Source organism: Ambystoma mexicanum, chromosome 14 (genome assembly GCF_040938575.1).
Source record: "Ambystoma mexicanum isolate Mex_15411 chromosome 14, UKY_AmexF1_1, whole genome shotgun sequence".
Taxonomy (NCBI): Eukaryota; Metazoa; Chordata; class Amphibia; order Caudata; family Ambystomatidae; genus Ambystoma; species Ambystoma mexicanum.
In genome coordinates, this window is record NC_090940.1 from 306471986 (window position 1) to 306485766 (window position 13781).

The 13781-nt window shown below is 45.5% G+C and overlaps 1 protein-coding gene across 1 annotated transcript in view; it reads right to left on the bottom strand.

Moving 5' to 3' along the window:
* EFCAB11 (EF-hand calcium binding domain 11) overlaps positions 1-13781 on the bottom strand; it is a 1000500-nt gene that overhangs the window by 744515 nt on the left and 242204 nt on the right. The window contains exon 3 of the mRNA XM_069637434.1: positions 3322-3367. Coding sequence (XP_069493535.1) covers positions 3322-3367 — 46 coding nt within the window. The remainder of the gene's footprint in view (positions 1-3321; positions 3368-13781) is intronic.

Consider the following 13781-nt stretch of genomic DNA (forward strand, 5'->3'; position numbering starts at 1 on the left):
CTCCCTATACAACTGTGAATAAAAATCCCGGAAGCAATTGCACATCTCAGTATTTTTAAGTAGTAATTTCTCCTCATCCGTCAGAAGAGACGTAACATACGATTCCTCCATCATTCCTCTTAACCTATTTGCCAAAATTCTCCCATTCTTATCCCCGAACACCCACCAATTTTGTTTACCAAAAGAATTCCCTTCTCCGCCATTGTATCCAAGCTATTCCTCATTCCCCCTTCCAGTAATCCCAATTTCTGCCCATTCTTCTCAGAACCAGAAAGAGCACATAACTTCTGCATATTCTTACTACCCTCTTCCTTTTTCTTAAGCATTTCCAGGTCTCTTCTTCTAGTAGTAGCTGATCTACTAATCAATTCCCCTCTTATCACTGCCTTGAGACAGTCCCAAACCACCTTTATATCAGCTGTATCCATATTTTCGTCAAAATGCACACTAATAAGTGTCCCTAACCCTTCAGTAACCTTTGAATATTTTCACATTCCTGCATTTAGTCTCCACAACTTCTTGGTGCCATTCAAATTATAGACTGACATCTTCATTTCAATAAGTGAGTGATCTGAAATTAATCTCTCCTTAATATCCGAAGACAACACATTGGTAACCAGACGTTCGGTCATAAGAATATAAACTATACGTGAATATGAAACATGCATTGAAGAATAAAATGTATATGATGCCTCCATCTGATGCGTTTCCCGCCATATATCCACTAAGTTAAATTTTTCTGTAAAGCCACGAAACAATTTACTAACACTGTCACCGTTATTTCTGCAGTCAGATTTCCTATCCAGCTTGCTGTCCAACATAGAATTAAAATCACCCCCTAGGACCATGTTTTCCCCTCTCATCTCCTTCAATAAACTACCCATAGTGGTGAAAAATTGCGCATTCACAGAACACTGAGCATAAATAGACCCTATGGTCATCCTCCCACCATTATGTATCACATCCGCCAACATAATGCGCCCGTCATCATCCTTTACCACCTTTTCAACTTTTATTTAGAAAGGGGTTAGCAGGAAAATACTCACCCTTCTCGATTTGGAGTCGTAACAGTTCGACAATGTAGGTGTATATCTAAAATTAGCTAAATATCCCTCAGATTGTTCAATCAAATGGGTCTCTTGAAGAAACACTATGCCCCCCACCCCTCCAAGTTATCACCAATACCTTCCTTCTCTTAGAAGCACTATTCACACCCTTCACATTCCATGAGATCAAATTTAAAGACATCTTACTTTATAGGGTCCTACCATCTATCTCGGTATCAAAGAACAAATCAAAGCATCTCATTTTCCACAGCCGGCCGTCCATTATATAACCCACAAAGAAATCAAGGGAAATAGAAACATAAAGAGACACACAGAACACCACCACACAAAAACAAGCAAGCATACTAACAGTGTACAAAACACCATAGCATAACCTTCAACAACACAGTCTGATGACCATCAGACTTCTTATAAGCTCCCCAATATACATGTCCAACAGCATTCTGAACCATACCTACCAGACGCCTATGCCCGAAAGACTTCAAATCTACAATCAATATTTATCTCCATCCCCCTCAACAACACACTCCCTGGTATCCAACCACCCATCTAATTCCCACCATACAACCTTATGTTCAGTCCCACCGCACATGTTCTTACTAGCCCCACAATTTACATCACTCTCAGGCTCACTGTAAGATCTGAAGTGACCATCCATATACCCACCAATCTATAACATTAACCACCCAGATTCTCGACTCCAACTAATTGGATACCACTACCCCAACATAAATCCACAACCAAAAATGTAGTCCTAACAACTCTACCAAACTCCCCTGTACACATTGATCCCTCCATATCCGCTCCTACAATCTGAATAACCAATATATGCACCGTATAGCCATCCTCATTGCCTTCCCCCAACCCATCACCAAGATAACACATTTGCAAAGCAATTTCTCCCTCCATTTATCTACCAGCTACATGGAACAACACAAATTACTCACAGTATCAGTGTATGATTTCCCAGTACACCAATTACTACTATAGCGAATACATAAGTAGCAGTTATATAACCCAGCCACCCCCTTGCAGTCAATATGTAAACAGTATGACCATCCCCACTCCCTATTGTGGCATGCTCATATACACACATCATCATCCCAACGAAATGCCACTCGCTTTCGCCAGCCATACCAGACCCTCCCCAATATCCAATGCAATGCCAAAATAAAGAAACTCAGTAACTAGTCTTAACACAGATTTTTGCCTAAAGTCCTCGTCCCTCTCTCGCCGTACATATTAATATGTGAATAAATATCACAAAAAAGAGGGCAATGAAAGTAAACATCTGGGATAACTGGAGGCATATACTGGTATTGTAGCACCACCTTCATACGAGTACATTGTTTTGTGCTACTCAGACAGCAAACAGTAACAGCAGCAAACGCTTCAAAGAAACCACCCATCTCACTAGAGTATAGATCCTTGTGGGCATTTTATGTTAACATTAAGCAATCGTCACATTGTCACATTGCAGGATTGCATCATACCCCAACATCTATAGCAACTGCAATAGACAATATCATGCCCATGTCAATGCCCCAAGCACTACCCCACACATCCATATACTTCAACAAAACCCCCAGGTAAAGAGTTCATGTTCAAAAGCAACAATACGTTCGCAATACATTTACCACATTGCCCTCTAGGTGTATACTGTTACCGTGAGCAAGCATCATATAGTCGCTGTATAACTCTTATTACAGTCATGCAGGTACATTGTATATACCACCCAAACCATAGTCAAAAGATATCCATCGCCGATCACACTCTGCCAGTCTCAGACGTATCTGCATGCTCTCCCTGCCTCATAAAAGATAGTAAGCAAGTAGGTGAAACACCAGCAGCTCCGAGCACGGCCTTTGTCTTTCCTTTTCCAACGCAGTGCAGGGATAGATTCCATATCATTCACCACCGGCAGCCAATGTAGCCGAACTCCGCCTCACAATCGAGCTTCCGAAATGCAGTCGTGAGTCAAACCCAACAGGGGAGAACAGGGGAAAGGCAGAGAAGGAGGTAGGAGAGGTGGCCGAAGAAGGGCCACAGGAAGAGCAGGGAGGAGGGGGTGAGGAGGAGAGAGAGGACATTGTGTCCCGACTTTTAGAGATTAAACGAGAAGCCTGGGAGGGGACAGGAGAGGTAGAGACTGGCTGTCCCTAGCCCCCAATTTAAATACCAGGACACAACATAACCCAACAATTGTTGGGTGTGGGTCGATACTAACTATTAGGGATTGTTGCTAGTAAATTACCTGCAGTGTTCTTATGCACCACTGATATCATTGAATCCACTTCCATCTGAAAAAACAAAATAAAAAACTACTTTTTAGAACTTATTTCCAAGAAAATTATACAGGGTTCAACTGAACAAGGACCCATATGCATAGAGGACTTCTCATTATAGCAGAAACCATGCAAGTGCCAGCAGATTTCAAGAAAAATGGCTGCAGCAGTATAATGTTACAGTATTACACAAAACACATTCCATTTCAAGACCAGAGGAGAGCATTATGCTTTAACTTCTTTAAATGCTACTCTCCAGCAGCCCTTCTAAACTTAAGACTTACCATAGAAGACATTTTTTTTTGTATTTTTTAAACCAACTTGGAAAAAGACTGTTCAAGGAAGAACTCCATCTCCCACGAGTCCCTTCCTGATCCACCAGTTTTCTATACTGAAAGTTGACCAAACAGGACCTCTCCCCTCCTACATGTCATATCCTAACTATGTCCCCTCCTACATGTCATATCCTAACTATGTCCTTTCCTCTTCTTTTTGCTGCTTTCAAGCAGATAAGTACTGTTTTGTCTATGCTCCTTAGGGAAAATTAATATTGCGTGCATTAAGTCATTGGAGGACTGGGATATGTGTTATTGATGTGTATATACAGGAGGGTAACACCTGTGTTATCATTTTGCTGTATAAATTGCTTTATTTAGGCTGAGAAATCTGTGCTCTGCTCTGGAGCACAGTGATATAATTTAACAGCTGTAGCGAGCCACGTATATTCATGGGGACAAGGTGCCCGTTCAGCATTGGGTGTTCGTTTTTAGTTTGAGACCATGCTCTGCTTCGGAGCGCAGCGGAGTCACTCGGCCGCTGCTGCATGCTCGCGTAGCGTTCCTGCAAAGACACAGGGTTCTCACTCAGCATACAGCCCGCTGAGACACGGGCCGGGTCCGTGAGCGAACACACCTACCTTGGGACTCTGGCCCGTGTCTCCGGTATTTAGTGCCCATCGACGGTGGCGGCCACGTAGTACGTGCCCGACTCACATCACATGATGATGCTGGTCAAGGAGACTATGCAGCATTAGAGGAAAAGGCCTAGATCATTTTACATCCGCAGGTTGAGCAAGGACAGCAACCAGTGGGCAAGGCACGATTGACCGGCTGAGCTACTTTGATTTTCCGAAGAGCCTTTACATTTTATTTAAAAAAAAATAATACTTTTAAGGAAACAAGTATAAAAAGGGAAAGAATATTCCTTAATATTGTTTACTCAGCATTCATATCACCCTCGAGATGGAAGACTCCTGGAGTGAGGATAGCCAGGAAGCCATAATTACAGAGAGCCAAGAGGAGTGAGACCAATCTGGTAGAGGAAGAAAACCAGGAGGACAATAGCCTAGGAAGACAAGGATCTTATTCTCAGCTTTAAGAGAGAATTGGGCAACTCTAGTGCAGGCTGTGCCACAGGGGATCAAACCTCTGCAGGACAGGCTGGAGGTTCTGGAAGCTCTCATGAGCAGTAGAAGCCCGCCCAAGAGCATTATGGGTAATGAGAGGGGAGAGGACAGCCCAGGTGAAGGCTCATCAAGTGTACACCCTCCAGGAAGGGTTGAACAGCAGGGAAGTATGTCGATCCAGAAAAGAAAAACCTTCTACTCCCTAGCCCCATGAGGCAGTCAATGCGTTTGAGAAGCTCAGGGATGCATTCCTGCTGAGTTTGACGAAGCCCAGCCTCTTACCCCCTGCCCCAGGGGTGCAAAACAGGGGATTCTGACACAGATCTGATCTACGGCCAAATGCCTGGCAAAAGATTGGGCTCAAGCTTAAGCAAGAAACAGAGGAAGAATGAGGAGCCTGAAGAGTAGATCTCTGACATAGTCAATCCAGTTGCAATCAGGCATCTTAGATCCACCTAATGGTTGCCCTCACCCAGGGTGATGGCATACATGGTGCACCGATTATGTAAACCTTTAGATGAAGAGGCCCTAGTCTGCATGCCAGAACTGGACTGGAGGATGCCCAGTTTAATTACAAAAACATCCAAAGACATCCGCAAAGGCATGGACAGGGTGTGGAAAGGGTGCCACAATAAAGTCCTGGACATAGCAGGGCCCACTGCAAAGATTATGGTCCTCACGGAGAGAGTAAAGGACATTGGTGAACCTATTGACACCCAGATACTTGCCAAATGGTCACAGCGAATGGTATGCATGCTAGGCAACGCCAATTGCACTTTATCTGCACAGCGCAGGAGGATACTGAAGGTAGATAATACATTAGGAGACTTGGCGTTTTACGAAGCAGGTGATACTACCCGAGGTCTTATTTGGGAAGATCTTCGCCAAAGAAATTAATAGGTTCGTCAGTGCCTTCAAAGCACAGTCTTCAATCTGCAAAACATTTCCAAGTCAAGTATTTGCCAGGCCTGTCACTACACAGGTAGTTCGACCGGTCGGTTCAGCTCACAAAGCAGAACTCAAGGGCCTAGGGCCCTGTATTGGGAGACCATGCAGCAAGAAAACTTCTTCCCAACCTGTGGCAGAGGCTACTACTGCCATCAAGAAGCTGGAGCAGGTGGGCAGCGCGCATCATGAGAATCCTCCAATGGGAGTGAGGGAGGGGGCGAACTCAGCAGTTTGTGGCAAACTGGTAGCAGTTATCAAGCGATGCTTGGGTGTTGCAAACCGTGATAGGATTCAGGCTGGTGTTCACATGGGTTCCCGCGCAGGCGCAGCTCCATCAGCCAATACGGTTGGGCAGGCCAAAGCTCATCTGCTATAGTCAGAGTTGGAACAGCTGAGACTGAAAGGGGTGATGGAGGAGTACCTCAGCCAAGACAGTTCTTCAGCAATATGTTCCTAGAGCACAGGAAAGGGAAGGTGAGGGCGGTTATCAAAGTTCCAAACAGTGGATTGTTTCACTAGCATTTCAAGATGGAGGGGATCCATCTCCACTGGGATATACTCCAGAAGGGAGACTGGCTAGCCAGGCTCGATCTGAAAGATGCTTAACTCACCATTCCAGTAGCAAGCGAGCATCAACCGTACTTGGATTTTCTCTGGAAAGGCCACACGTGGCAATTCAAATGCCTGCCTTTCGGGCTGTCTTCAGCTCCATGGGACTTCACCAAGTTAATGAAGCCAGTAGCTGCCGCGATTCGAGGGAGGGGCGTGGGAATGATTGTATACTTACACAACATTCTATTCCTAGCGCAAAACAGAAGCCAACTGCTTGAGCAGGTACAGTGGGCGAGCAGTGTGCTCACGTCTCTGGGTTTCCTGGTGAACAGGAAGAAATCAAATCTCATTACAAACAGGTGCATCGAGTTCCTAGTGTTTGTCATAGATGTTTGTCATAGATGAGAGCGATCTGGAAGGAGATAATAGGTGGTCCTCAAGAGAAAGGTTATATTGCTTCACAATCTAGCCAAAGTAGTGGGGCTGCTAGCTTCCTTGATACAGGCGATTTCCCTCTGGCCATTGTATTACAGAGCGTTGCAGAGGTTGAAGATCAAGCACCTTCAGATGAGGCCAAGACAGAATTAAGTTGGTGGCCGCACAACATGGAAGCTTGGAACGGCCAAACCATTTTCCGAGACGCTCCAGAATTAGTAATCGAGTCAGATGCGAGCTGATCAGGTTGGGGCCCAAAGTGCGGCCAGTTGGAGACAGGCGGCAGATGGCCACAGGCAGAGTTAGACCTGCACATTAATTGCCTAGAGCTGCTGGCAGGATCATTCACAGTCAAGGTGCTAGTGAGGGACAAGGCAAATTGGTGTATCCTCTTCCTGATGACAGGATAGCCAAAGCTCAGTCCAAACCTAAGGAGCTGTTCAAAGTGTTTAAAGAATTGGAAACTATCACTAATACTACACAGGATCCTATTGTTAAAGACACCAAATGGTGTAATCAAATACAGGAGGCGATGGATGCTAAACTTACCAGAATTAATGGAGGTATTGCCGAAGCCAGAGCCACTCTATCGCTTAGGGGCTTCAAAGACCCGGCTACCCCCATTAAATGTTGGAATAATGATGAACTGTTTTCATTTAAGCCCATCTCAGAGGCTAACCTTACAGTGATAATTCAGAACCTTAAACCATCGAACTGTAAGGGTGACGTATGCCCGGCACTTACAATAAAAGCCTGCGCTTCCTCTTTGATTCCTATTCTCTGCAAGTTTGTCAATGCATCCTTCAGGGACAGTGTTGTTCCTACCTGCATAAAACATTCCTGGGTAACTCCTCTATTAAAACAAACAGATCTCTCTCCTGACGATCCATCGAATTATTGTCCTAGTTCCAACTCTCCATTTTTGCTTAAAATTCTCGATAGGTTATTAATTGAGTGTACGCAACTCTATCTAAGATCTACTGACATCTTAAATAAGAGACAATCTGGTTACCAGGAAAAACACGGCACTGAGACTGCATTGCTGTATTTAAAATCTAGGCTCCTTTGCCATATGGATCAAGGTAGCCCCTGCATGCTGATGCTGCTGGACCTTTCTGCCGCCTTCGACCAGGTAGACCACTCAGTTTTGGTCTCCAGGTTGAAGGAGGTGGCAGGTTTTTCGGCCCCGGCGGCCGCATGGCTCACCTCTTTTCTCAAGGAGCGCCAATGGCGAGTGAGCAGTAACATCGCAGAAGCTAACCCCATGGATCTGACGCAGGGAGTACCGCAGGGAGCCTGTCTTTTACCATTTTTCTACAACATCTTTACGGTTCCCTTCTTTGACTTTTTGGACAGTAATGACAGAGTTCACCAATTACGCTGACGATACTCAGTGCATCATTCCTATTACAGGTATTTTCTCGGTTGATGAAACTAAAATCAACTGGATATATTCGCTCATCCAAAGTTAGATGTGTGCTAATGGACTGGCCCTTAATACCAACAAGACAGAACTCATGCTTGTGGGCACTGATCCTAAAATTCACAAACTGAAAGATTTATACTCCTAGCTTGTGATTGATAACTGTGTCATAAAGATTAAGAAAAAAGTTAGGACACTGGGAATTTATTTGGATTGTAATTTGAGCATGAAGGCGCAAGTCAGTAATCTGGCGTCTTCATCCTCGTATTATATCAAACTACTTTCTCATGCAAGCCCCTTCCTCTCTCAAACTAGTAGAGAGACGTTGGCCCAAGCACGGATTAGCTCTAGGATAGACTAGTGTAGTAGTGTTCTGATCGGTCTTCCAAAATGTGAAGTGAATAGACTGCAGGTAGTGCAGAATAACGCTGTCAGGGTTGTTATGGACAAAAAGAGATCACACCATATCTCTCGGTCAAGAAGGGAACTTCATTGGCTCCGTATTAAGGAACATATTCTCTTTCGCCTCTTGTCCATCTCCTTCAACTGTTTGAAAAACTCTGCCCCTACCTACCTTAATGACGAACTTAGGCTTAAGACCAGCAAATATAGCCTTAGATCCAATGGTCTCCGTCCGCTAATTGCTCCAAACTGCAGATTATCTCAGACAAATGTTGGAGCCTTTTATTCTGCGGCTCCCATTGCTTGGAACAACCTTCCGTTGAAACTTAGAACTGAAAGTTCTAACAGAGTGTCAGGAAAGGACTTAAAACCTATCTGTTTAATTAACATCTTCCCCTGGTCTTAGATCTTCCCTTCTGGTACTACTTTATTTCCCGTGACCTTCTTCTCTGGACGTTCTGTCTGCCTTTGTATGTTGTTAGCGCCCTTAAGCCTTAGGGTCAGTGGATCTGCGCTATATAAATTACAAATAATAATAATAGGACATTAACCACCTGGCAGGTACAAGGTCTAGGATGCTAATGTAGCTAGCAAAGGATTTCTAGCATTATTGCCTAGACAGATTTCGATTACAGCAGAGTATCTGCCAGGGCAACAGAATATGGTGGCAGATTGGAGCTCACAGTATCTATGGGATTCCAGTGACTGGGTGCTATGCAGGGCGGTGTTGGACAGTAGAAAGGCTGGGGTGTCCGTTACACACGGATCTCTTGGTGTCCCGCCCGAATGCCCAGTTGCCCAGCTATTTCAGTTGGAGGTTAGACCCAGAAGCGAGGGGCCATGACATTCCTGCAGGGATGGGCTGGAGCGACCCACTATGCCTTCCCTTACTTTATGATAGCCAGGACTCTCACAAAGATTCTCAGGGAGAAAGGGAGGCTGTGATGATATTTTCTGATTTGAAGTCGCAAGCATGGTTTCAAGTTCTGATGGAACTTTCCTCGGATTTCCCATGGATAATTCTGTCACAGGAGGATCTATTAACAGAACTGATTGGGCTTCCTCATCAGATTCAAGTGCAGAGCCTTCAAATGCTTGCTTGCAGAGGTTCGGGCGACGGTGGAATATGGCAGGATTTCGGAACAGGCTGCTCTCTATCAGAGAATCGTGGGCCCCTTCCACGTTCAGGAGCTATGGTGCCACATGATAGTGCTGTGATACCTGGTGCAGGCAGCAGGGTATTCATCCGGTTTTGGCCCCTGAAGTGGCCCCTGTAGTTCAGATACTGAATTTGCTGGTCTCGTTATTGCAAGAGGACAAGGCATTCCGGACAATAGGAGTGTATAGGTCAGCAATCTCAGTCTGCATGAGCACATGGATGGTGCCCCGGTGGGTTAGCATGCGCAGTAGTTAGATTACTTAAGGGTGTGTAGATACGTAAACCACCGGCCCTGAGGTACATTATGTAATGGAACATTAACAAGGTGTTAGATTTGTTCTCATGATGGCTGGATAATGATCAATTATCGGGATAGCTACGTGGGCAAGAGGCGATAGCCTTAGCAGGAATATTTATTTATTTATTTATGAATGTATTTGTATAGCGCGCATCGGCTCTTGGGCATCGTGGCGCTTTTAAGGATACTTGCTTAGACAAAGAGCATAGCTTTTAGGGTTACAAGAGCATACAGAAGTTTAGACATACATTTCAGTTACGGTTTGGGCAATTAACATGGATGAACCCACAGGTCAGGTAAGGTATGTCTGAAGTGTCTAAGGTGGCTGGCCTAGCGGAATAGTTGAGTTTTCAGAAGCTTGCAGAAGGCTGAGCGTAAGGTCTCTTTCCTGAGTGTTAGTGCATTCCACTTTTTTGGTGCTAGGACTGCAAAGCTGGCGCCTCCAGCTTTGGCCCTTTTAAAGGTTGGGATGGCGAGCAGGTTGCAGTATTGGGTGGGTGTAGGTCTTTCCGAAGTGGCGCGGTGAATGGTTTCTGAGAGGTACAGAGGTGCTGTGTTTGCTAGGCAGGCGTGTGTAATGGAAAGGGCTTTGAATAGGATGCGCTCTCTGACTGGGAGCCAATGGGCGTCTTTCCGGGCTTGGGAGATGTGCTCCCTTTTAGGAATAGACATTTTGGTATTCGGTGAGCATTCGGTTAGGGCGCCATGGCATCTAAAGTATTTTCAGTGGGTGTGTCATTGCAGGACATTCCCAAGGCTGCTGATTGGTCTAGCGACTCCACCTTTAGGACTTTCTAAATTAAGCCAGTCTTTACATTAGCAGTAGCAGTAGTGGAAAGCTTTGAACAAGCATAATGCTTGCCTTTTGTGTTGACACAGAATGAAGATTACCCAGGCTTAGAGCACAGGAAGGCTTGATTCTATTAAAAACACAGAGGCAAGCATTATCCTGCCCAAGATAGAAATATGTTGGCGTTCGGTGGCGGTGGAGCTGTTGGCAGGCTGAGTGTTACATATTTGCTTGGAGTGGTGGCCTATTTCCCTCCCTAATTGTCTGTTCTCTCTGGCAGGTGTGAGAAACATGAAGGTGTCTCACTTGCTAGTCCACTGGAATCTGTCATCCAGGTAGCCAGGACACAGCCATCGCTTTTGGATCCAGTTCGTGGGAGTGGACCAGTGCGAAGGACCACCTGGATGAGGGGTCTTTGCAGAGTGGGACACCGGATGGCGAGATGCAGTATCCCCCCTTCCCTGTAACACCTTTTCCCCATCCTACCAGGTAGGATATTTAGGAACTCAAACCCCCCGGACCCACTTCCCAACACAAACACATTCTCACAGACAGTTCACCACGAGAGAAAAAGGACTAACACCTGAGCCGTATGCCTGACATGTCCCAACACAAGGGTCAGGCAGAGTCTGGCAATTACTGATCACTACACACACCTGACTTCCATCACACTTCCCCACACGGATAAAAGGTGGAGCATGAAAGCACACCCTGAGCAAGGCAAAACACGCAAGGAAGCAGCAGTTACAAGATGACAGTTTGAAACGAGGAGAAAGACGGCAAGACCAGAGAGGGGTGGAAGGAGGGAAGTACCCTTGACCTTTTGGGAGAAAAAAAGCCACTTTCACAAGCCTCCAAGAATAAGGAACATAAGATCTGGAATTAAAGCTGAAGAGATGTGCATTGTGTGTGGAAGGTAACCGGGGCTCTCCCGCCTCGATAGACAATGCAGGGAGGAGCGTTTGCCGCTGTGCTACTTTCTTTGGCTCCTACAACAAAGCAGCACCAGTAAAGTTGGCACAGCCGGAGAGACTGATGGCATACTGGTCTGTGTTAGAACCAAGATTGCAAGCAGCAACATTGTATGAAGAAATCTGAAGAAAACAGTGTGTGAAGCGTATCTGATGAGCAATATAATTGAACACCCAACGAATGACTGAACTTTTGAAGCCAAGATGGATACTATATACAGAGTGGTCTGGCACCACGTAGGTGCTCATTCGTAGGTCTCTGTTAGGTATCCAACTGAGAGGTGGCAAATGTGAATTGTGAAATCAAGTGGTCCTGCATCGGGTCAAGCTAAACCCTGTGCACATTTGAAAGTCTTTGATAGCTAATGGGAACTGCAGTTGGTCCAAGCCTGGCTGAGGGAGACCTAATTGTGTAAGAGGAAGGATCTGAGCCCGGCTGAGGTGAATCCGGGGTGAACAGCGAGTCACCCTACAAAAGATATTCAATGAATATTGGAGAAGGGGATCTGAGCCCGGAAGAGGGGGATCCAAAGTAACGATTGTGGTATATAAAAAAGGATCTGAGCCCGGCTGAGAGGGATCCCGCGTGAAGAGTAAATCACCTGACTTGAGTACTTCTAAGAGGAAAGGAACTTTGTTTGTTTTGGTACATCAGTCCCTCTGAATCAAGAGACTTTAATAACTAAAGAGACCCTGATGCCTGTTGCAGAACGGTGTCCTCATGCCGAAGAAGTCAGAGTTTGCTATGCACGAGTGAACCGCCTTTACCCGTGCTGAAAACGTGGGGAACGAAGGCCAATGGCCTGAACATCCTGACTTATAATTTTTGTGAACACTTCTTTCTTTTTCATGAACCCTACCCAACACTGTTTATATTTAGAAGATAAGGATTGGCAATAGGTTTTTTAGTATAGGCCCTTTTATTTCGACGAGACTACTAGGACTATATTATTATTATTCGATGGTCGTGGCTGGCTCCCATCTGTAGATTTAGGATTAAATAGACGTTTATCACACCCTTGTTAAAGTTCAATAAACACCCTTGAACTGTGGTCACTTGTGTCCGTCTTACTATTGATGCCATGCCTTCCTTATACAGGTGATGATCAGAAGACCCCATGAGTCCGCAATCAGCGGGGGTGATGTGCTTCGATGGTGCCTTTCAGGGTCATGCAGCAAGGCTGTTGTGGTGTGTGGCTAGCAGAGTTCTCAGTTCATCCGGCTGGACGTTTGGTTTTCGTTATGGCGGAGAGGTTGCCAATTGGAAATTTCGGCTGTTTGTGGTTAGACTTCTCTGTTAAAGTTAATCGAAAGGAAGAGGAAAGGGCCTAGTAAGGACATGGCATGTATGAGGGGAGAGGTCCTGATTGGTCAACTTTCACTGAAGAAAACTGGTGTAACAGGAAGGAACTCATGTAGATGAAGTTCTTCCTTGGACAGTCTTTCCAAGTTGGTTTAAAAAAAAGAAAAGAAGAAATGAAAGCTTTACATGTGAAGTTTTAAGTTTTGAAGGGCTGCTGGAGAGTAGCATTAAAGAAGTTAAAGCATAATGCTTGCCTCATTGTCTGTTATAATATGTACACACTGACCTTACGTCAGTGTGGAATGTTTGGAATTGAACGCTCTCACTCAGAGTGTTCAATTCATTTCACATCATAGCAGCCCACCCACCGGGGGCCTTTCATTAAAGCTTATACAAAGCTTTCCTGGGTCGTCTCCTCATTACTTCAAATGGCGACGAGGAACACCCCATAAGGCCCCCGGAGCGGTTCACGTTCCATGCTCCTGCCTGCCCCATCTTATACCCATCGCTCCCACTGCATCCTGCGCCGCACCCCTCCCCACCCGGCTGCCAGACGAGACACCGGAGAGGCCAGTGAAGGGCGCCGCTCCTCCCTGCTGGGAGTTCAGAGCGGCACACATCTCATAAAAATTCGGCTTCACGGTGCTCCATGCAGCAGAACAACTGTCCAGCCATCAGGTCAGAGGTGGGGGGAGGAAGGACATAACCAAGATTTTTGAACTGTCACGCAAACGCACGCATTT